This window comes from Odocoileus virginianus, chromosome 27 (genome assembly GCF_023699985.2).
Source record: "Odocoileus virginianus isolate 20LAN1187 ecotype Illinois chromosome 27, Ovbor_1.2, whole genome shotgun sequence".
Taxonomy (NCBI): Eukaryota; Metazoa; Chordata; class Mammalia; order Artiodactyla; family Cervidae; genus Odocoileus; species Odocoileus virginianus.
In genome coordinates, this window is record NC_069700.1 from 7,573,448 (window position 1) to 7,595,365 (window position 21,918).

Sequence of the window (21,918 nt, forward strand, 5' to 3'; positions counted from 1 at the left end):
TGGCCGCCGCGGGGGCGGGGGAGGTGCACCGCCGCTTCCGGCGCCCGCGGGGATCCCCCGGGACCGGCGCCCGGGGAAGTCCCTGGTGAGCGCGGGTATAAGAGCCGGCGCCAGGGCCCCAGGCCGGCAGTCCTCAGCGATGTCACGCGGGCTCCAGCTCCTGCTCCTGAGCTGCGGTAGGGCCTGCGGACGCCCGGCGCCCCCCGCCCGCCTCCCCGCAACACCCCCTTTTCTCGCTTGCTCACACAGCTCTCTCTCCCTCTTGCAGCATGCAGCCTGGCACCCGCGGCGCGGGAGGTGAAGGTGGCCTGTTCGGAGGATGTGGACTTGCCCTGCACTGCCCCCTGGGACCCTCAGGTCCCCTACGCGGTCTCCTGGGCCAAGGTAAGTGCGGCCAGGCTGGCGGGTTAGGGTTTGGTGGTTTAATTGCAGGAGAGGGAACCACCTCCCTCGGGCCGGTGCCCCTCTGTGGCTGGGGGGTCGGGGGCATCGCCCGTAACCGCACTCGGTACCGGGTCTTCGCACACGCCTCTCCCATCGAGACTTTAAGCTCATCCGCATCCAGGTACAGGCTGACATAGATGTGGTTCCCCTGGGAACCTCAGATCTTCTTGCCTCTAAAGGTAGCCTGAGATGAATGATCCAGATAAGACGTTTTGGAGAGCAGAGAATCTCTTATTTGGATTAATTCTAGGGGCCACCTGTGGTTGTGGTCAGCAGGCCAGGGAGAAGGCAGCTGGTGAAGATTTGACACTGGCCGTGAGGCATGTCTCTGGATTTATTATTTCTGCTGTTTGGTGACTGCGGTGCTCATACATTTGGGGAGAAGGGAGGCGGCAATTTGAGGGGAAGGATGACCGGATAGAAGCCAATGTAGGCTCTTTTATTGGATGGTAGCTATCTGCCAGTCATCCCCTTTCTGGGAAACCCTTGGCCTCCTCCCCCATCCCTTTCTCCTTCTCCCTCTGAGCATTCTGAAAGTTCCAGCAAGGAGGGCTTCTGTGATGGTGCATTGGAGGGTCCTCGTGTGTAAGCTCAGTATCACCTACCCTACCACGAGAGGAGTGAGTCAGATTGACGCTTTTTTAAGGTTTCCTCTCAACTCTAACCTTTTCAGCTTCTAAGATTGTGGTTGTGGTGGCCTTGCAAACCCAAGCAACCCAACTGTTTGCTGTCACTGGTTTATTTATATTTTTTTGCTCAGCACCTTTAATGAGGTTACTGCCACAGTGGCACCTTGGGTTGAAGCCCAGTGACTATGATATCCCAGCCTTGCATTGGTTAGCTCACTGATTGGTCATCCTACCTTGCCGGCAATCTCTGTGCCTTTGTAGTTTTCCACCAAACGCTGGGTTTTCTTCTGTCCACCATAAAAGATGCTGTAAGAACCTACACAAGTATCTAGCCATTTAATAAGGCAGCCTAGGGCCATTATCTCTTTGTGTGTGTGTGTGTGTGTGTGTGTGTGTGTGTGTCCTCTCCTAACCAGATTGTCAGTTCCCTAGGGACAGTGCCACAGCTTCTGTGTCTCCTGCAGGGCACCCAGTGTTTGCCCCGATCGTTTCAAAGGTGCTCAGTGAATTCAGGCCAACCTTTTGTGATTATGCACAGTGGAAATGGTGCTGAGGCCCGGGGGCCCTGTGTTCTGTATGCAAATAGGTTTGTTCTTATTCCTGCTTCATTTCCACCTTAGTCACTGTGGGATCAGAGAAGACAGCAATTCCAAAATTATTCCCTTGTAAAAACGGTAATATTTAAACAGAAATATTGGAAAACCAGTATTATTTGGGTAGTCACCACCTGCCACACTCTGAGGTAAATGTCTTCCTGCATCAGCAGTTCCAGTGGACTTGAGATAAATCCTATCACTGATAAGGAAACAGCCTTAGGGCTGAAGTAACCTACTCACTGTTACACAGCTGGCTAGAGTTGGGGTTTGGATCCAGCAGTCTGGCTCCACAGCCTAAGTTCTTAGAGGTCTGTCTTGTTATTTCTGTTTTCTATCTTAATTCCTTAAAGAAAATGAAAGTGTCTTTGGGCTAGCCAGGCAGGGACTTGGTTATCTAAAAGGAGGGGAAAACATGAAACCGTGATCCTTTCCAGACTAATTAAAAAGGGAAAACAATATTAATATCCCCAGGGGAGTAGTTGCAAAGTACTCATGAAACAAGTAGATGAAATTTCAGACTGTAAAGTTCAAACAGTTGTCAAGTTAAATCTTGCACAGGGTCATTTGGAATGATGTAGTAAACCAGAGCGATTAACCTCTGGCTTTTCCTTGGATGTCAGCTGGTGATGTAACCCTATAATGTATGTGCTTGTTTGTTGAACATAGTTCTTACAAACTTTACCTTGAAGGGCTCTCAAAGCTCTGCTAAGAAAAAAGACAACAGTCTCTTGGCATTCTATTTTTTCTGTTGGTCCATGGAATAGAGTCATTGAAAAATCATGCCCAATTTATTTGTTCAAGAAAGAAAGTGTGATGGAGTCGTGGTGGATAGGAGAGCTGTGCTATTTCAGTAAACTAATCAGATACCTTGAAAGTGATACGCTTTGTTTTTCAAGCTCTTTTTTAATAGATCTCAGCATATTCTGTAGATTTTTTTTCCCAACCCAGTAATTATACTTTTTTGCATCAATTGTGCTTGTACAACAAAAATGGTAATGTTCTGGAAATAAAGCCAGTGGTGAAATACTGAAATTCTTTGTTTTACAGAAGATTATCTTGTCATTTTCACCCACAACTTTCTTGTAAAATGTTTCCGTGAAGCTTTAGAGGTAGTTATAAAGTAGGGAATTTAAGCCTGGTGACCACAGCCAACCTCACTGCATCATCAGTAGGGTAGTTGGTAAAACCACTTTGCACAGTTGTGGGCAGTGTGCCGGACAAGTAAGCAGAGAGTCTTTTGCAGTGTGGGTTTTCTCTGTCCGCCAGATTGAATCACATTCTTGCAGGTTTTCTGCGTACCACAATTACAGTTATAATGACTCACGATTAAAAAATCCATTTACCACTCCGTTCCCTGGCACCGTGGAGCATTCTGCCGCTGTCCAGTTGGTGCTGATTACTTGCAGTGAACAAAAGAACCCATGTAAACTATGTGTTTCTTTTCATGTGCCTTTTACCAGAAGACTCAAAGCAGACGGCATCTAGTTAGTGTTTGCAACATTAGGGTGAGTTGGGAAGGAACAATGTCCATCTTATTCTCTGTATCTCCAAGATACAAAGACAGGGGGTTGGGGTTGAGGAATATAATCTAGATTTGCACGGGGCGTGGGGTCAAAGGTGGAGCTAAGAGTGGGCGCTGGTAGCCCCATTCCAGTTAGCCCAACTCTTCTTTCTCTTCCCAACTGGGATCCAAGAATGGGACCTCCTCTCATCCCTTCCTGTATTGTACCCTTTAGAGCAGAGTGAATGATTGAGAAGAAAAAGAAAATGCAGTATATGCATCCAGTTTAGCAGTTAAGATCGTGAATAGATTGTGGTTGTTGGAGATGTTTTGAGATGTTATAATGCACATAGGCTTTGGTCCAGCCCTCTTCTACCAACGGCCGTGACCTCTGATTAGATTCTAGCATAAGAAGATCATTGCACAATTCCATGTCTGCCTGGAGGAAGACCATCCGTTCAGGGGCCAGTCTGTGCTTCTCGTGGGGCGGCCTGGTCCGTGCTCTCTTTCGTGAGGCTACAGTAGGTCTGGCGAGGCAGGATGGCATTGGGTGCACAGAGCGTCTGGGCGTGGGTGAGGCTGGCCACTGCTAATGATGAGTGGTTACTCACGAGGGAAACATATCTCCATCTCGTATTGTTCTGGGAGCCCCCACAGCCTGTGTTGATGCATATCGAAAGAGGATCTAGGTTTCATCTCTGAGTGACACTGCGGAGGAGAGGACAGACCTGCGTCACAAGACAAGTGCCCTTTTTAGATGATTTCCAAGGGAAGGGATAAAGGGGAAGTGAGACGGTGATTTCAGAGACTAGAGCAGACTTGACTTTTATCATATTTAGAAGAGCTGCAGCTGTGGCAGGTCAGGATAGTAAGGGAGAGCAGGTTGATGGCTTGTGTGTTTCCACTTGGAAAGTTCTAGGATAGTCGTTCCACGGCTCTTGCTTGTCCTTGATGTGTTTGTTAAGAGCTGTCCGCCATGGGCATCGGCAGTCTCCTATTTCTGCCTCTGTAGCATCTTGTGTGGTAGTGAGCCACCAAGCAAGGAGGCGCTAAGGAGGAGCCCTCGGAGGGTCTAGGCTTGATGAATGGCCCGGGCAGATGGCAGCGGCACAGCTACCAACTCTGACAGCCCCACGAGGAGACAATGCAAGCCGCTCACCGCACTCACCTGATTCTAGAATGCTGTCTGCTTTAAGATATCAGATGTTTTAGGAGAAGGAGGAAACATTTCCATATTAAATATAGAAGCGCCAAAACACTGAAATGTAAAACACAAGCCCTGTGTGAGCGTCAAAGAAGAGTTGTATCATCCCCATTGGGCCCAGTATTACTTGACCTGATTGAATAACCATTAGGTCAGACTATGAAAGGCATAAAGTTAGTTTTCAGATGCCTGTCATATTTACATTTTCATCATTTAGTTAATATTTCTATGTCCCAAATGTGTGCCAAGTCCTGGCCCTGGCAGTGGCTGTCCTAAGACCAATCCAGAACATTTGCCAGAGGACAGAGGCGTGGACCCTAGAAGGCACAGGTGTTTTTGGGGAGCTGATGGGTAACTACTAATCTGGAAGGGGGGATTATATCGCAGAGGACAGGGAGCTAGAGCCAGCAAGCAGGCTGGGAACAGAGGGTGAAGCCCCCTGAATGCTGAATCATGTGGGCTAGAATTTGGTCCATTTGGCATCAGGGAGCCTTTGACAGTTTTTAGGCAAAGAGGACAACATAATGGAAAATATGTCAGAAGAAAATCGTATTTCTTATGGTGAGAGGTAGAATATAATTCATCCTAGAAAATGAAATGTCAGAGGCAAGCTTCAGTCTTGGGCTACGGTAAAACTGCCGTTGGGTTAACTCCGTGAGCTGGCAATGCTTGCCTGGGGTTCACCTCCCCTTTCTCTCTTGGTCACCAGTCCTATTGTCCTTATGATTCTAGGGACCAGTGAGCCAGGCTGTGGAAGAAATCCCAGCCAGATGAAAATGATGGAGCACTGAGATTTTTGGACCATGATGAGATACATTGCTAAAAATCTTTCAGCTTGGAAGAGGGGTGGGAGGGAAAAGGCAGCTGAGAGTGAAATACTAAAAACTGCAAACACTTGTTTTCCATAAATAAAAGGGGGAACCCGAATCACATGAGGACTGATGATCTTAGTTCTGTATATGGTTATGTCACTTCACAAAGAAGAGGAAGTTAGGAGAAGGTCTCGGTGACATAAGGGAAGGTTTTATGTCGGGCAGGACTAAAAAGAGATTCATTACCTTAAAAAGGGGCTTCCTCCGTCTATTAATACAACTGTTCTCCATAAGCCCTTTCTGGAAACTCTTGGGATAACCCCAAAATTTCTACCAACAGTCCTTAGCTCAAAACAGAGCTGAGCTAAAGTACTTCCCTAAGACTCTTTCCACCCTGAAGGACATTTTTGACTTTTGTTTTTGTGCTGAGGTCTTCCTGGGTAAAATTTCTCTGTGTCATGTAGTTCTGGTATAGATGTAAGAGCCCAAGGCTTGTGAATATCACTTGATATTTTTGTGGAATGCCAGTTAGTCTACCACATGTTCTTGTCTCAATTGTCCAAGAGAAGACAGATCCCAGAAGAACGGGTAGTTGTCCAGGTCCAGATGGGGAAAACCAAAGGGAAAAGACAGATGCTTCTTGCCGTGGAGAATTCATATTCACCTATGGCCAGGCTCACTGGGTCAGTTCTGGAGAACAGAAGTTCTGAGTCCAATCAGACCCTGGTGTCTCTTTCCCTGAGGAATGGGAGGCATGTGAGCCCAAGTGACAAAGCAGGACTGACCCTGAGGTTGGAGCCGTGTGAAGGTACCCCTTTATGTGCCACGTTTATTTTTGGAGTAAGACAAGGTGCACCTATCAATTAGCAGTCTTTCTGTTGTGAAGGCTTGTAATCCAGTCAAAACTGGCTTCAACAAAAGGGAATATATCGGCTTCTATAGTTGAAACAAACAATTTTTTTAAAATGAAAATACAGTTCATACTTCAGTTATGGTTGATGTTGTGGGTTAATGTCCCACAAAATGATATGTGTCAGTCCTAATCCCTGGTGTTTGTGAGTGGAACCTTATTTGGAAATGAGGTCTTTGCAGATGTAACCAAGTTAAAATGAAGTCATGCTTGATCAGGGTGGACCCTGCATCCAGTGACTGATGTCATTAAAGGAAAACCGAGGCAGAGACAGACACACAGGGAGAAACCCATGTGAAGGTGGGGGCAGAGATGGGATTGATGTGTCTACAGATCAAGGAATGCCAGTTTCCAGCGACACCAGAAGCTGTGTGAGGCATGAGACAGATTCTCGCCTTCAGAGAGCGCGTGGCCCCGCCAGCACCTTGATGTTGGGCTTAACGGCCTCCAGAACCACGAGAGAACACAGCTCTGTCGTTTTAAGCCACCCAGTTTGGAGTAAGGCTAGATGTGGAGGTTCGTGGCTGTCCACAGGACTTGGTAACTTTCTGTCTCTCAACTTGCCCTTCCTTTGTGTTGGTTTTCTTGTCAGCCTCCACGAGGCAGTGAGATAGTAGCTGATAAGTGCAGACCTGTCTGTCCTCCCAAGGTCAAGTGCCAAGGAAAATATTGCGCCTCTTCCATCTCAACAAATGTCTGATTATGCTCTAGTGGCTTTGATTGGGTCATGGACTCATCAGAACCAGTCTTTCTGGTCACAGAGGTCAGGCTTGGGTCAAGTGTGCCTTTTCTAGAATGAGAGGTAGTACCCTTGAAGAACATGAATTCAGAGGATTCAGGAATTCAGGAATACCCCTCCAGGGTCCAGCAAGATCCATAAGAAGCTCTTGGGAGAAGGATGATTCACATAAGCAGTGAGTAGCCTAACCTCTTCAAATCCTAGTTCCAGAGGGGCTTTGCCAATTACGATGATGCCTTAGAAAATTCAGAATATTCTGACTACTTTGGAGACCTTGTGAATAGAAAAATAATTTCTCTCTAGAGCAGAGATTGAGACTTCTAGAACAGCTTTGCCAGAGAGGAGACGGGAAGGATCAGCAGGAAGAAATGACTGAATGGGTGGGTAGAGATAGAAAGCTGTCAGATATAACACCAATTCCTATGTCCAACATTACCACTTATAAAGCACTATTGTATGTTTTCTCATTTGATCCTTAAAATAACCAAGAGGGAAGTAGGTAGTTACAGGTGAGGAAATCGGAGTCCGAGGTGTAGGGACTTCCCAGCAATGACCCAGTTATCTGATGAAGCAGCCAGGGCTTGACCTCAGGCCCTCTGATTCTGGATCGACTTACGCATTGTTTTTAAAATTCACTCATTCATTCAGTAAATAATGTCTTTGTGAATATTTCCTAAGTGCAGGGAAGTATTTAGAATGCTGAAGGAAACCTTAGCTGTGAAAAAAAAAGACAGTGGTAACATTTTTAGGTGTGACTGACATTATGCTCCATGATCCACCAACATCATCATAGGTATCTTCACACCAACTTTGGGAGATGTTAATTACCCTTCCCCCATCTCAGGGGAGCAAACGAAGCCTGAGGGCTCTTCAGTCCCTTTCGCCGAGAGCAGAGCTAGCTGTGGGATTTGTTTCCACATCTGCCCAAGTCCAAAGCTCTTCATTACATCGCCTCTGCCATACTCATGGCTCAGTTACAGCCATAAATCCAAGTCTGTCTGTTAGACCCAGTAAATTTCAAAGTGGAAAATCATTTTTCCAATAAAACTACACTTAGAAAAAACGATGTTAATGCTCATACATTCTACCCTCATTATGACATCAACCTCTGAGCCAAACTATTTTGCACGTTATAAAGAGCTGTTTTTATGATGAATGGGGATTATATTGGCACTTTAATTGAGTTAGAAACCAAGGTACATGAATGTTAGTGCATGGGAAATGCAATAAAAAAAAAAAGCTGTTCAATGTGATTGGAATATATCAGATTAATTTAATACCACCTTAAGTACTTAATGTCCATTCCTTTAAATATGTTTAATTAAATTGTTGGATTAAATATTTATATGCATATATGTGTGCACACATTTTTTCCCCTCAAAAAATCTCTTCCTTTTACTTTCCTATCACATTCCAAACACATGTCGTATGTGATAAATTCAGATTTCAGGGCTGTCAAATCAAAATTCTTTGCTGTAGGAATGAAACAAATATGGTATATGGTAATCTAGATAATCTAGGTAATCTATGATAATCTATGAAGTTAGCATATATTTGGATAAAATTATGTAAACTTCTAAAAAACTTCTCACAGTAAGGATTTTGACTGAAATATTGGTTCTATTGCAGCCATATTTAGGTATTTACTTGATTTGTTTCTCTCTAGTTCAAATTTATCCACCAGTTAAAAAAAAACTTAATTCACATGCCTTTAGAATTAGTACTTGTATTTGCTTGATTTAGTATTCAGCAAATTAAAGAGAGTTTTTTAATTTAAGGCTTAGGTCTCCATCTTAGAGAATGAATATGGTATTTAAATTATTTAGTCAAATTGGAGGCCTTGAGACTACTCAAAGGTCTATAGGCCTTCTGAAAAGGAGATGTCTTATATTTCACCCCTTTCTGTTTCAATTGGAAAGAATTTGTCAGCATAAGAGTTAATGCACGAAATGTGGATTTTAAAAACATAATTGAGGTGAATGTTTTGAGGAATTAATTTGCCCGCTTCGTGCTGTGGACCAGCCCTCTGCAATATTAGCCTCACAGAGTGTGCACTAAATAGTCCCCATCAATTACACTTGGCTGTGAATGAATCCGAGGGTTCCTTTTGTTATAAATTATTATTTCCTAAAATGCTTCTGCAGAGAGGCAATGAAACACTTTTAGATTTGGAATGCTGGGAGTCGTCCTTGCCAGTGGTTGATTTTGAGCCAGCTCAGATGTTTATAAGAACTCATAAAACCAGGCGAAGTTGAGGATGGCCCATTTGCTGTAATTCCATGTTCCTCCCCCTGAAATTCCTCTGATTCTTGAACGGTGCTGCTGCAGCCACGGCCAACTCACCCTATACTGCAGTGTGATGGCTGCTTGGCCATTGCGCTGAAGACGAGGATTTGATCTTTTGCATAAAGTCTTTTTTGCATACGGTCTCTTGGTACTGCTAGCATCTCACTCCCATCATAAGCATGTGACATCAATGTGAAAACTACAACTAAATTTTTGCAGCTGTAGGCAAAAGGCAGGGCCAGTAGGACAGACAATGTACATACCTACAGCTTGAGCTAAGGGAGGGCTCTGAACAATTTCCAGGTGCACTGCGTGAATTTACAGAAGCGTCCTTTTGTTACAGTGAGTTATCAGGCACAGAGAACTGTTCATTACTTTGGCGAGAGGACTCAGGTTATCAGCCAGTACTCCTCTCAGTTCTCCGGGTCTTTCAAGAAGACCCAGGGAGGGGTCATTGAAAGATGACCCTGTGAAAGTTAAGATATTTTTGCCTGATCTCACTGAGGGCTGCCGCGGTTCAGTCAATCAGAATTCTGAAGGCCGCCTTGGGATTCTTTGACTTTCCTCTCCTTCTTACTTTCATTCATGATCTCACCCTGCCTTTGCTTTGCTATTTGAAAATAACCTCTCTGGAGGTTTTGCCAGACACCTGTAGAAATCCGACCATCACTTAAACTACTGTTGTGTTGTTACTGCTGACTTCTTTAAATGAATTTTCTTCTGCAAGTAGACAGCAAGCCACTGCCGGTCAGTTCTGATCCCCACCGCATACTTGATTCAGCAGTTCCCAGCAGCCATCGTGATAAGGGGCCCATCTTCATGTAAATAAAGCACAATAGTTTATATTTCTACTAGCTTTCAGAGGGGCTCTCAGTTTTGATCTTGACTTTCAGACGGGCCTTTCTGAGTTGAGGGAGGGGTCACTGGATAGGAGAGAAGATCCCCCCGGTGGAGAAAACCAGAGGTAGATAATCTCAAAATGACTGTTGCAGCCAAGCTCACGTCTTTTCGAATGCAGGGATTTCTAGCAAAACTGAGTTCCAGTGATGTTGGTTAGAAAGAGGGGCTCTCCTGGTGGCTCAGATTATAAAGACTCCACTGCCAGTACAGGAGACTGGGGTTTGATCCCTGGGTCAGGAAGGTCCCCTGGAGAAGAGAATAGCAACCTGCTCTAGTATTCTAGCCTGGAGAATCCCACGGACAGAGGAGCCTGGTGGGCTACAGTTCATGGTGTCGCAAAGAGTCAGACATGACTGAGCGACTAACATGTTCACTTCTTGTGCTGTTAGAAAGAAATCTGAGTTGAACCCATTTGGAGGTTAATTCAGAAAAGCAAAGCAGGATGAGACAGTATCATGGGGACTGCAGAGATTAAGCTGAGTTAATTAGTTCAAACTGGCCTTTGAGGCTGGGGTTGGGTAGGGGGGTAGTCTTGGAAGCAATTGACCCTGGATGGTCCTGGGCAGCTGACGCACCAAAAGCTGTGGTCCAAGGGAGCCCTTTGTCAAGCAGTGGGTGAGGGGAGAAGTGCAGGTATGTGATAAGGCTGCACTTACTGCTTTCATCATGCCTGAAAAGAGGAGAACTGGGCTAACTTAGACGTGTTCTAGAATCAGTCGGACGCCTACAGTTCCTTGACCACAACTCCTTCTTTTGTTTTCTTGCTTTATTTTTGAACACCTAAATGCCCCAGTCTGTAGATCCTTGATTATTTAGCAAGGAACTTTTCAACACAAGCAGAACTTTCAAGAATTGGGATTGATGTTCAGAGACTCAGCCTGAGAGAAGCTGTTAGTTTCAGCCTGGTGCTGGGAGTGAATGAAGTGGGGATTCTTGCAGGAGCGATAAATCTACCACCAGATGTCTCTGCAGGCCACTCCACAGGCGTGCTCACTGGAGCTGGGGCCGCGGAGGCGGGAACCCGAGCTTCCCATGGACCTCACGGTGCATCCCCCGACCTAATGCCTGAAGCAGAAACTGAGGAGGGTGTGTGTGCGCACACGCGTGTATGTCTCCTGTCTTGAGCTGCCTCTGCCTCTGTTTCCCGCATTCCTTGGTTATTTATTTCCCTGTGCGGATGCCTACTGAAACTAGGAGAGGAGTTGTGGGATGCTCCCTGCAGGAGATGCTCCCTGCAGGAGATGAAACAGCGGCAGGTGCAGCCAGAGAGGGCAGTGGTGTCTTTTCCTAAGGGGCCCTTTGGTGTGGGCACCACGCCAGGGACCAGGAAGGAATGCCACCAGACCCCAGGCCTCCTGCTGGTCCCCAGCCACTCAGCAAAGGCTTGGGGCTGCCCTGGAGCCCTGAGAACAGTGATTGGCTTTCCTGTTTCTGTAAATCAGGTTTAGAAGCTTTAAAACATTTCAGTGGAGGACCAACGAGCAAGTTAACTAGGCCAGTTAAAAATATACCTGGGGAGAAAGAGAATTGATGGTGAACATGATGTGTACTTAATCGTGGGACTAGGAGATGATGGAAAGACTCCACCAGTTTCAGCACAAAGATTGTTCGGGGAAAGAAAACCAGCCAGGTTAGCGTGGGTAAACTTGGCATCTACTCCTGTCGGGCTGATCCATCCTGGCTTCAGTGATTTAAGGCATAACTGCCGTTCCGTGGGGACTTCCCTGATGCTCAGCAGTGAAGAATCTGCCTGCGGTGCGGGAGCCGAGGAGACACTGGATTCGATCCCTGGGTTGGGAAGACCCCCTGGAGGAGGGCATGGCAGCCCACTCCAGTGTTCCTGCCTGGAGAATCCCATGGACAGAGGAGCCTGGCGGGCTACAGTCCATAGGGTTGCAGAGTCGGACACGACTGAAGTGACTTAGCGGGCACACCCGCCCTTCCACGTGTATCTTGGTACAACTGCCAAGTAGCCTGACATAGAAAATCTCCACGTGGCGCTGCTGTCAGCTGTCTTCCTGCCGTAGCAGAGGGCTGAGTGTGGCACATCCTGCAGGGTCATGGATGAGCCCACATGTGTGCCATTTCTGAAGGACAGGATGACTCTTCATGGGAGGCTTTGCTTATCTGCATCTCTATGTTTTTTTGGTCAAGTTGTCCAGCAATGACCTTAACAGATTTAGGAACGTTTTCTAAATAAAACCCTGAGCTGCAAAAATAAGAATCAGTCACTGGATGAGTTGGTATGTGAAGAAAACAAGGGAACATTGAGTAGACAACAGCCAGCAAGAGAATGTGATTCAGCGTGATTCATGCACTTCATCACGTAATCATCAATGATGCAAGGCTACTGTCAACAGGAACATTGTCTTCTTCATGTAGAGTGGAAGTTGGGATACAGAGAATCATAAAATGCAGTCCTGATCTTATTCCAAAAAGAGATGGCACCTTAAAGAATCCTCTTAGATTCTCTCCTCCCCCCTGCAAACATCACACATACTCACAGTATCTTTTTTTAAAACAGCCAGCTGAGGGTAGATTTTATGAAAGCAAGAGGCAGAATCTTGACATCTCGGAGACCCAAGGGCTTGTGGGTTCTGACAGTAGGGCATGATGCAAATCTGACTCTTGCTTTTTAAATTTATTTTATTGACGTTTAGTTGATTTGCAGTGTTGTGTTCATTTCTGCTATAGAGCAAAGTGAGTCAGTTAGACATGTATACATTCTTTTCCATATTCTTTTCCAAGATGGTTTGTCACAGGATATTGAAGATAATTCCCGGTGCGATACAGTAGGACCTTGAGGTTTATTCATTCTCTGGGTAATAGTTTGCATCTGCTAATTCCAAGCGCCCAGTCCACCCCTCCCTACCCCGTCCCCCTTGGCAACCACAAGTCTAGATGCTCTTGGTCCCTGAGTCTGTATGTGATTCTTTCTTCACAGCTCACAGACGGGGGAGCAGAGAGGGTGGAGGTGACCCAGGAAGACCTGCAGTCCCCTCAGCAGAGGAACTCTTCAGAGGCCCCCAGGGAAAGGCTCTACTCCCTGAGGATCCAAAACACTACGAGCTGCAACTCGGGGACCTACAGGTGCACTCTGGTGGGTCCGGAAGGGCAGAGAAACCTGAGTGGCACCGTGACCCTCAAAGTGACAGGTGAGGTGGTCTGCAGCACCTGTTTTTTTCCTACAGCGTGCAGGACACTGTGTAAGTCCTGACCTCGATCCGCTCAATCTGACTTTAATTCAGAAGCTGTGGATCACATCTGCGTCTGAAAGCTAAATTCTGCTGCAGGGGTAGCATAACTCTCTCTGCCTTCTTTTTGCTTTTCCTTTTTTTTTTTTTAAGGAATCTACCCCAGTTTAATTGGGATAGATGCCAAATGGAGTCAAGCAACTAATATCTAGCTGTTGTTTATCCATATAGGAGTCCTTTGGAGCCAATAGGAAGTTTCCAAGTCTAGTTTTTGGAAGACAGAGAAACTGGGTAGTCTTGAATTGATCAGATAGCTGTGCAATATTCTGCTCACTGGGGGCTCTCTAATCTGGCTTAAGAGAGCTGCTACATGTTTCCACCTTTTTCAACATGAAAACAGAATTTCTTTCCCACTTAACAGCGACTGAATGTCCCAATACCTCAACTCAGACCAAAGAAAGAGAGTCCAGCAAGAAAAGAGGCTTCCCAAGTAGAAGTCACATTTTTACTCTGTGCAGTAAGACCAGGACTCGAGTGTCAAGACAGGGATTATCTCCTTGGACTTTTTTCCATAACTTTTCTTGATATAGCTTAAAATATGCCTTGTATCTGACTTTGGCCCAACTCTTGTTAGCGGCTTGAAATGACAAATATGTTACAGAGACCCTGACCTTGTGTAGCAGCTATTGTCTCCTTCCACGGAGGAGCTTAAAGGAATCTGACTCAAGATCGTATTCCCACACTCATGAGAAGGCAAGCACTGGTTAGGGGCCAATGTTTGGATTTTTTTAAAAGTTTTCTTTTCTTGGCGTGGTCCATTTTCAAAGTCTTTATTGAATGTGTCACAGTACTGTTTCTGTTTTATTTTTTGGTTGTTTGGCCACAAGGCATGTGGGATCTCAGCTCCCCAATCAGGGATGGAACCATCATCCCCTGCATTGGAAGGCGAAGTCTTAAACACTGGACCACCAGGGAAGTGCCTCAGTATTTGGACTTGGTTCACTATCTCACACAAACACACACGCGCGATATGCTTCTCAGCCTCCAGCCCTATACTCTACTGCGTTTGAGTTCATGGCACTTACCACGCCTGCCCTGATATGGTCTCTGCTTTCTTCCCTGCTGCCTCCTGGTGCAGTCAGCCCTGAGTATCATTCCCGTGAATGAGAACTGGAGCGACCCGGCAGGAAGAGCAGAGAGGGCGGGTGTGTCCTGCGGGGAGTGGGGAGCAAACGAACAGAGAACAGCTGACTTGCTTTCCTGTCCTCTGCAAAGGCGGTGCTGTCGCCAATTTAAGTGGTCAGACTAGAGCCACTTGGATCTGGTTCAAATATGAGCTCAGCTGCTCATTAGCGTGTGACCTTGGGCAAACCTCTGATTGAGTCTAAGCCTTGCTTTTCTCATCTTCAAAATGGGGATGCTTGGTTTTTCACCTTGGTAGAAGAGTCCGTTCAGTGGCTTCATATATTACTTATTTCTTTTTGCAGGATGCTCTAAGGGACACAGAGGGGAGACTTTTAAGAACTACAGAGCTGAGATTGTCCTGCTGTTGGCTCTGGTCATTTTCTATGTAACACTCATCATTTTCACTTGTGTAAGTATCTTTCGCAAACATCTCTCATTAAAAGATCACCTGCGGAGGGCAACCGTGGGGCGGGCAAAAAAAAAAAAAAAGATCACCTGGGGCACCAATCTGAACGCGTTTTGTAGATGGTGCGAATCATTTAATAACAGCAAGGGAAGAAGTTCTGTTCTCAGAACTCTGGCCTTACTGAGGTCCCCAGACTATGAGACTCTCTGAGAGACTCCCAGCTTGTTCTCCATGTGGTGGTTATGCGTAGAGCCGTTTGAGGAGAAAGTGAATCAGGAGGTGAAGGAAGTTTGTGAAAGGATCCTCTTAGGGCACTAGCAGGCCGGGACATCTCTGGCAGTTCAGTGGTCTAGGCTTCACCTTCCAGGGCTCGGGATGCAGGTTCAATCGCTAGTTGGGAAGCTGAGCTCCCATGTGCCTTAGGGCCAAACGAACAAAAAATAAACAGTAGAAGTATTGTAACAAATTCAATAAAAAATTAAAAAAAAAATGGCCCACATCAAGGAAAAAAGTACCAACAGGGCTTGTAGATATGCTGGAAGACCGTGGGACCTTGCCCGTCCAACACTGGAAGAGGTGCTCTTCTGCCCATAGATGGATAAGCAAGCCTGTCCACTCCAGTGATGGATTTGTCTCCTTCATCTGCCCTTGAACTCTTTTCTCTTAGAGCCGAGGTCCCCAATCTCTGGACCACGGATTGGCAGCTCTTGTTCGGTCAGGAGTGGCAGTAGATTAAAGTGCACAATAAATGTAATGCACTTGAATCATCCCCAAACCATCGCCCTTACCCTGCCACCCCTGGTCCACAGAAAAATCATCTTCCATGAAACTGGTCCCTGGTACCAAAAAGGTTGTACACTGCTGTCTTAGATTCCCTCTAATAGCTTTGGTACTTCCACTGTGTTTTAAGCATTAACCTTGAGAAGTCAGAGGGACACAGGGCAGGGCTTGGGTGGAGGATGGCTGTCCGTATCCTTGACACGCCCTTGAGCTGTTGGATGCAGACTCCAGCCGAGACTCCTCCCTGCCCCCCACGCCTCCTCGTGCATGGCTGCTCACCTGGAGTGACAGTGGTCTTGGGGGAGCAGGGCCAGCTCCAGGCCTGACCCACCGGAAGTCATCGGTCTCGTAGGCCTTAGCGGGAACAGGAAGTACTGGCCATTTGGGGACCAGGACATGGGTCACCCTGGAGCTATTCCAGGCTGGTTCTTGATACTCACTGGGCCCTTCTATTCATTTAGTGGACTCTCTGGCCCAACACGCATCTCTCTGGTTGCTCTTTTAGACGTGGATCCACTATGAGTGAGCACATGCCGTTTACAGGGCTTTATGTAAGCATTGAGGGGATGTAAAAAGGCTAAGACATTTGTCCTTCCTTTGAAGCGACTTAGCAGCAGCAGCAGCAGGGAACTCACAGCTTGGTCTTTAGAGTTATTTGCATGTGAGAAGATAATTGTTGTTTAGTTGCTCAGTCGTGTCCAACTCTTTTGCAACTCCCTGGACTGTAACCCACAAGGCTCCTCTGTCCATGGGATTTCCCAGGCTAGAATACTGGAGTGGATGGCCATTGTCCTTCTCCAGGGGATCTTCCCGACACAGGGATCGAACCTGGGTCTCCTGCATTGGCGGGCAGATTCTTTACCATGGAACCACCAGGGAGGCCCATAATTAGAATGACCTGGTAGGTAATTTTAAAAATGAGTGACTTTAGTGTTTCGTTGGCAAATGCCGGTTTCTCTAGGCACTGACTTTCCATGCAGGAAATCCTAATGGTAGGGTCTGGAAATGGCCCCAGTCTGTGACTCCTTGTTGAGGTTTGGAGATACAGTGAACTAGTGCAAGCCCACCATAGAGTGAGTGAGGTAGTGAGCCTCAGGAGGGCCCCCAGATGAACTGTCCAGCCAGCTCCTAGTGAATGGAGTTTAAATCAAGGTGATGCATTTTTCTGATTATTCACTTCTCAACGTGTCTCTTTTATTTGACTTTATTTTTCAGAAGTTTGCACGACAGCAGAGTATATTTCCAGACTTTTCTAAACCTGCCCTGGTACATGCTTTCCTCCCAGTCGCCTCCCCAAATAAGCATCTGGAACCAGTGACTCTTCACAAGACAGAACTGGTGTGAGCAGGGTTTCTGCACCTTTTTTCAGAGGTTGAAGGCTCCGTGGTGTGCGTGCACGTCACCCTGGACAGGAGAAGCATGAGCCCCACGTGAAGACAACATCCTTTCTGTGAAGCCCTTCGCTTGACTGAAGCATCCCAAAGTGGATCCCACCCCACTGTCTGTGAGCAGGGCTTTGAAATTTATGATGTGACCACCACACATGGAGCCACCTGCAGGGTGCTTTCCAGTGTTGCTGCTTCACGACCTTCTTAGCGTTTTACTCAGCTATCTGGTCAACCTCTCGGACGGGGTTTTGTTTTTTTTTTTTTCAGTCCTAGAGAAGCTGTGGTGAGATGCAGTTGGAAAAGGACCTTGGGAAATACGAGTGCCTGGAGCTAGTCCTGTGTAGACTCTTGAGGACAGCTGTCCTCTTCCACATCTGGAGCACATCTCTGAATGTGCTGTTTTCTTGTCTGAGCCCAGATGTTTTATATCTGGGCGAAATTGACAGGCCAAGCTGTGAGACAGGGGGAAATATTTAGCAGCTAATTTCCCACCGTGAAGGCCCTTCTATTACCAGGGGGTAGGATGTGTACATAGAAATAGCAGGTCGGTGAACTGCCCCCAACTGGGCCTTTTTAATCTAGGAAAGACATCCATAAAGAGGCAAGAGCGAAGAGTGCCACGTTTGTTTTTATTAACTCATCTGTGTATTCTTGTCAAAAAAGGGATTTGTGGTTTTCCTCCTTTTGAAATCCGTATCTTCAGTTCGATGTCGTTGTAACTGACAAGCAGCGTGCTTATGGAGGGTGAGAAGAAATCAGAGATGGTGAGAGTAGGAGAGAGCACCATGGAGGCACCTGGTAGAAAATGCTGGACCAATCATGCAACCTGGGTGCTGGTGCCAGTTGTCCCCCTGTCTAGCTGTCTGATCCTGGACAAGATCCCCATGGTTTCTGCTTTTTCTGTTGTAAACCAAAAGGTGGTCATATGTGTTGATTGAAAAAAAATGTATGTGAAAATGCTTTGAAAGAGTATAAAGCACTATCCAGATTCCAGACTTCTTTTGGTCATTTTCCTTATTACTCCAGGGGTGTTCTGGGCATGAGAAAATACTTTTCATTTTTCATGTTTTCCATCGTCCCAAAGAAGGCAACAAGGAACACTTTCCCACCATGTTATGTATGAATTCCTTTGGGGAAGTGAGGCCGGTTGAGTGGTCTGTTCTTGAAGCAGCAGCCAAAAGTTAACTCCAAGATGTGGACACTCGGGAGTCAGCCGGCCACAGGGAGAAGGGAGTTCTCAAATGATCCATTGATGTTCTGGTGATTGTTGGGTTTCTCTTATCAAACTTGGCCCTGCCCCCACTTACTTTCCAAAGAGAATATTGCCCAAGCTATTATTAGAAAGTTAAAAGAATGCCAAGTTTACTGTTTTTGCCTCTTTGTCATAGTTTTCATGTTATTAAATGTATGCATGTGAGGGAAGAAAGAAATCTTCCTTTCTCTTTTATATTTGAAACTACTCATAAGATTTTGGGATGAGTGCTGGGAGGCCTGGAAACTAGTTTGAGAACCAGAACCCAAGGTGAAATTCTGGAGATGAAAGCTTGGCTGAGAACTTCCTCTGAGTGGGGGGTGGGGTGGGCTTTATGGCAGGTAGACCTCTTTGAAGCAGCAGCCCCTTCTTCCCAGAGATGCTCCTGAACCCACCGCTGAGTGGCCTCCCCACCAGCCAGTACAGGATCAGCTGGACCACATCCATGACCGCAGGTGGGAAGGATGGGAAGGAGAAGGGTTTCTCCTTCAGAAGGATGTGTAAAGTCAGGGGCTAAGTACCTGTGACTCACGGAGTTTGACTCAAAATTCTCAAATCGTCCCATTACCCCCCAAATGGCAAGAACAATCTAGTGCAAGTGGTGGTAAAAGTTATAGAAGCGTCGTAGGTGAAACAACTTCGGAAAATGGCTCTTTGTGAAATGAATGCCCATAAAATGCTTGTGAAAGCTATAGATTCCCTCTCAGTGAAATCAATTCCATCCTCAAATGCTTGACCAGAACTGCTGGTGCAACCACTGGTGTAACGAAGAGCCCAGCGTTTTTAGCTGGTTTGACGCCCAGCTTCACCACTTAGAAGTTTTGCCACCTTGGGCAGCGGATTCACCTCTCTGAGCCGCAACTGGCAGTTCTTTAGAATACGAATTAAAAAGAGAATGTGCATATTGTGCTTGTGTGAGGACTAAATGAGATAACATATCTAACACCCTAGCCTAGTATCTGGCAAATAGTACCATTAGAACAAGATTAACATTAGAACAAGAAAGGAGAAAAAAGCAGTGGAGAAAGTGATGAGAACAGTGAATATTTGACAAAGCACTTTTATTAAAAAGAACAGAATTGGGGCTTCCCTCGTGGCTCAGAGGTAAAGAATATACCCGCCAATGTGGGAGACACAGGTTCGATCCCTGATCCAGGAAGATCCTGTGTGCCGTGGAGCAGCTAAGCCTGTGCGCCACAGCTATGGAGCCTCTATGCCGGAGCCCAGAAGTCGCAACTACTGAGCCCACACACCGCGACTGCTGACACGAGCATGCCCTGGAGCCTCTGCTCCACAGCGAGAGAAGCCACTGCAAAGACGGGGCACTGCAGCTAGAGAGAAGCTCCCCCTCGCTGCAACTCGAGTGAAGCCCCAGCAGCAACGAAGACCCAGCAGAGGCAAAAATAAATAAATCAAATCTTAAAAGAAGAACAGAATTCACTTGGTGGGGGAGTCATGATGCTTTCAAAGGATTAATACAAGATGAAATTAGATGCTTCATGATCATTAGATATGGGTAGGAGAGAGAGAGAGGGATCAGGGTGGGTAGGGTGGAATTTAGCAAAGAGAGTGAGCTGGTTTTGCATGGCCATGATTGGAGCCTCTCAGGGTATTTCAGAGGAGGTAGATGATCCTGGACCATATTTACTCTTCATCTCTACTGCCAGGGAGAGCTTTGTTTTCAGAGCCCTGCTTGCCTATGGAATTCGATCTATGGGTATAATCATTTCACCTCGGGAGGTCCCAAGACACAAACACAGACATGAATATTAGCTCCACATTCTCCCAAAAGAAGGCCTGTGGGTTTTGCTTTCATAATAATTCTTAGCAGATTTCACTGTAGAAATACTGTGCTGCACTCACAGAGCCCAACAGAGCCTGAGAAATTGCTAGGGTTGCCCCAGGAGAGATCACAAGGCAGCCTGTGGACACAGAGAGTCCCCGAGGCTCACGTGTTCAACCCCACAGTACGGTTAAGAGTGGGGGTCTCAGAATAATTCAGTCTGGTTCCCAGACTTTCCTCACTGGCAACTTTACTTGACTGCATTACTTGGATTATTGTTTAACACTCCATCTTCCCTACGTAAAACAGTCAAAGGCCTAAAAATCTTAGGGGAGGTGCTGTTTGGGCTTCCCAGATGGTTCAGCAGTAAAGAACTGACCTGCAGTCAGGGAACTCAGGAGACATGGGTTGGGAAGATCCATTCCCATTGCCTGGGTTGGGAAGATCCCCTGAAGGAGGGCATGGCAGCCCACTCCAGTATTCCTGCCTGGAAAATCCCATGGACAGAGGAAACTAGTGAGCTACAGTCCATGGGGTTGCAAAGAGTCAGACACGACTGAGCATGCACACATGCACGCACGGCTGTTTGGTGAATTCAACAGCAGTTGTCTTTCGTAGTTTTTCAACTGATGGTTTGCGAGCCAGATTTGTCCTAACTGGTTCCTAAGATACAATCAATCAGTTCTTTGGTCAGACACTGTGTTAATTCTATTTATTATCTTTCCAAGGCCAGATGTGTTTTTTTAATTTTCACCTTTAAATTGCATAAGACATTAAAATTCTACCCTGTGCCTTTTTGTAGTGTCTCTGTGTGCTGAATGGGTGAAATTAAGCAAAAGCATCTTTGTTGAGCATGTACCCTGGCACTCTGTGTAATACTCAGAAAAAGCAAGGTTAGAGGCCTTTCTTTTAAGAATTTTATAATCTAGTAGAAGGTGAAATGAACTCAGAGCTATATGCAGAGCTACTTGTTTTACTTAGCATTAGGGAATTATACAAAGAAAAGTGGGGACACAGAAAAGAACTGATAGTATTCAATTCCTTCTAGGGGCACCTTAAAAAGAGTTGTAGAACTAATTGTATTTGCTCTTGGACTTGAAAGATAAGCAGGATTTTAAGTGGTAGTAACCGTCAGGGGTTGTGGAAATGGCAGGGGCACAATCTCTAAGGTAAGAAGGTAGAGAACACACTTGAGCAGAGGGTTATATGAGGGTTTTTGTAGGCATGGTTCATCCACAATCTAGTATAAGTAGGAAGGAGGTAATCATGAAAGATGGGCAAGTTGTCATAGAGGATTTGCACAGTGGGGCAGTATGGAATGGTTCTGAGTTGGGGAGCCATAGATTCATTTCTAGGACAGTAGTCAGGAAAACAAGGTGAAGGGTGAAATGAAAGAACTACAGGAGATGGGAAGGGGAAGACCATCCAGAAGGTTGATGGAAGTCCAAAGAAGCAGAGCATCAATGGAAGAGAAGAGAGGAGGATGGAAACAAGCTGTTTTCTACACAGTATAATCTCAAGTTTCAGTCTTGTTTTAACAATTCTAGCTAATATCTCTCTCTAACCCATCTATCTATCTTCTATCTGATTTTTTTTTTTGCTTAGTTCTCCTTTCCTCTTTTTATATTTTTAACTCATTTTTGTTGACGTGTAGATGCTTTACAAGGTTGTGTTAGTTTCTATTGCACAGCAAAGTGAATCAGATATACATACACATGCATCCCCTCCTTTTTGGATTTCCTTCCCGTCTAGGTCACCACAGAATATCAAGTAGAGTCCCTTGTGCAATACAGTAGTTTCCCATTAGTTACCTATGTCATGCACAGTATCAATATTATGTGTATGTCAATCCCTCCTTTCTTTTAAAAGAATAGAATGGAAAGAAATAAACAGCCCCTTCCATCTTGTC

The 21,918-nt window shown here is 46.0% G+C and overlaps 1 protein-coding gene and 1 long non-coding RNA gene across 3 annotated transcripts in view; one reads left to right on the forward strand and one right to left on the reverse strand.

Annotated features, from left to right (window-relative positions):
- On the forward strand, positions 1-17,969 carry CD83 (CD83 molecule). Of its 2 annotated transcripts, none has more exons than XM_070457077.1 (5): positions 1-176; positions 269-384; positions 12,966-13,176; positions 14,703-14,809; positions 16,805-17,969. In XM_070457077.1, exons 1-5 carry the CDS (start codon positions 140-142, stop codon positions 16,928-16,930), a joined length of 597 nt encoding a protein of 198 aa, XP_070313178.1. In that variant the 5' UTR covers positions 1-139; the 3' UTR covers positions 16,931-17,969. The 2 variants fall into 2 exon arrangements, with proteins under 2 accessions (XP_070313178.1, XP_070313177.1); XM_070457076.1 differs by having other exon boundaries at positions 5-176; positions 16,802-17,969.
- The window catches only part of LOC110124536 (uncharacterized), a 25,821-nt gene continuing 6,328 nt past the window's right edge, over positions 2,426-21,918 (reverse strand). The window contains exon 3 of the long non-coding RNA XR_011484123.1: positions 2,426-4,428. This is a non-coding gene — a long non-coding RNA (uncharacterized lncRNA). The remainder of the gene's footprint in view (positions 4,429-21,918) is intronic.

Bases quoted from the DNA above. Each gene is read 5' to 3' on its own strand.
- CD83 (XM_070457076.1), top strand. From the start codon at position 140: ATGTCACGCGGGCTCCAGCTCCTGCTCCTGAGCTGCG. The intron at 177-268 runs GTAGGGCCTGCG...TCCCTCTTGCAG, and splicing joins GCTCCTGCTCCTGAGCTGCG to CATGCAGCCTGGCACCCGCG. The intron at 385-12,965 runs GTAAGTGCGGCC...CTTTCTTCACAG, and splicing joins ACGCGGTCTCCTGGGCCAAG to CTCACAGACGGGGGAGCAGA.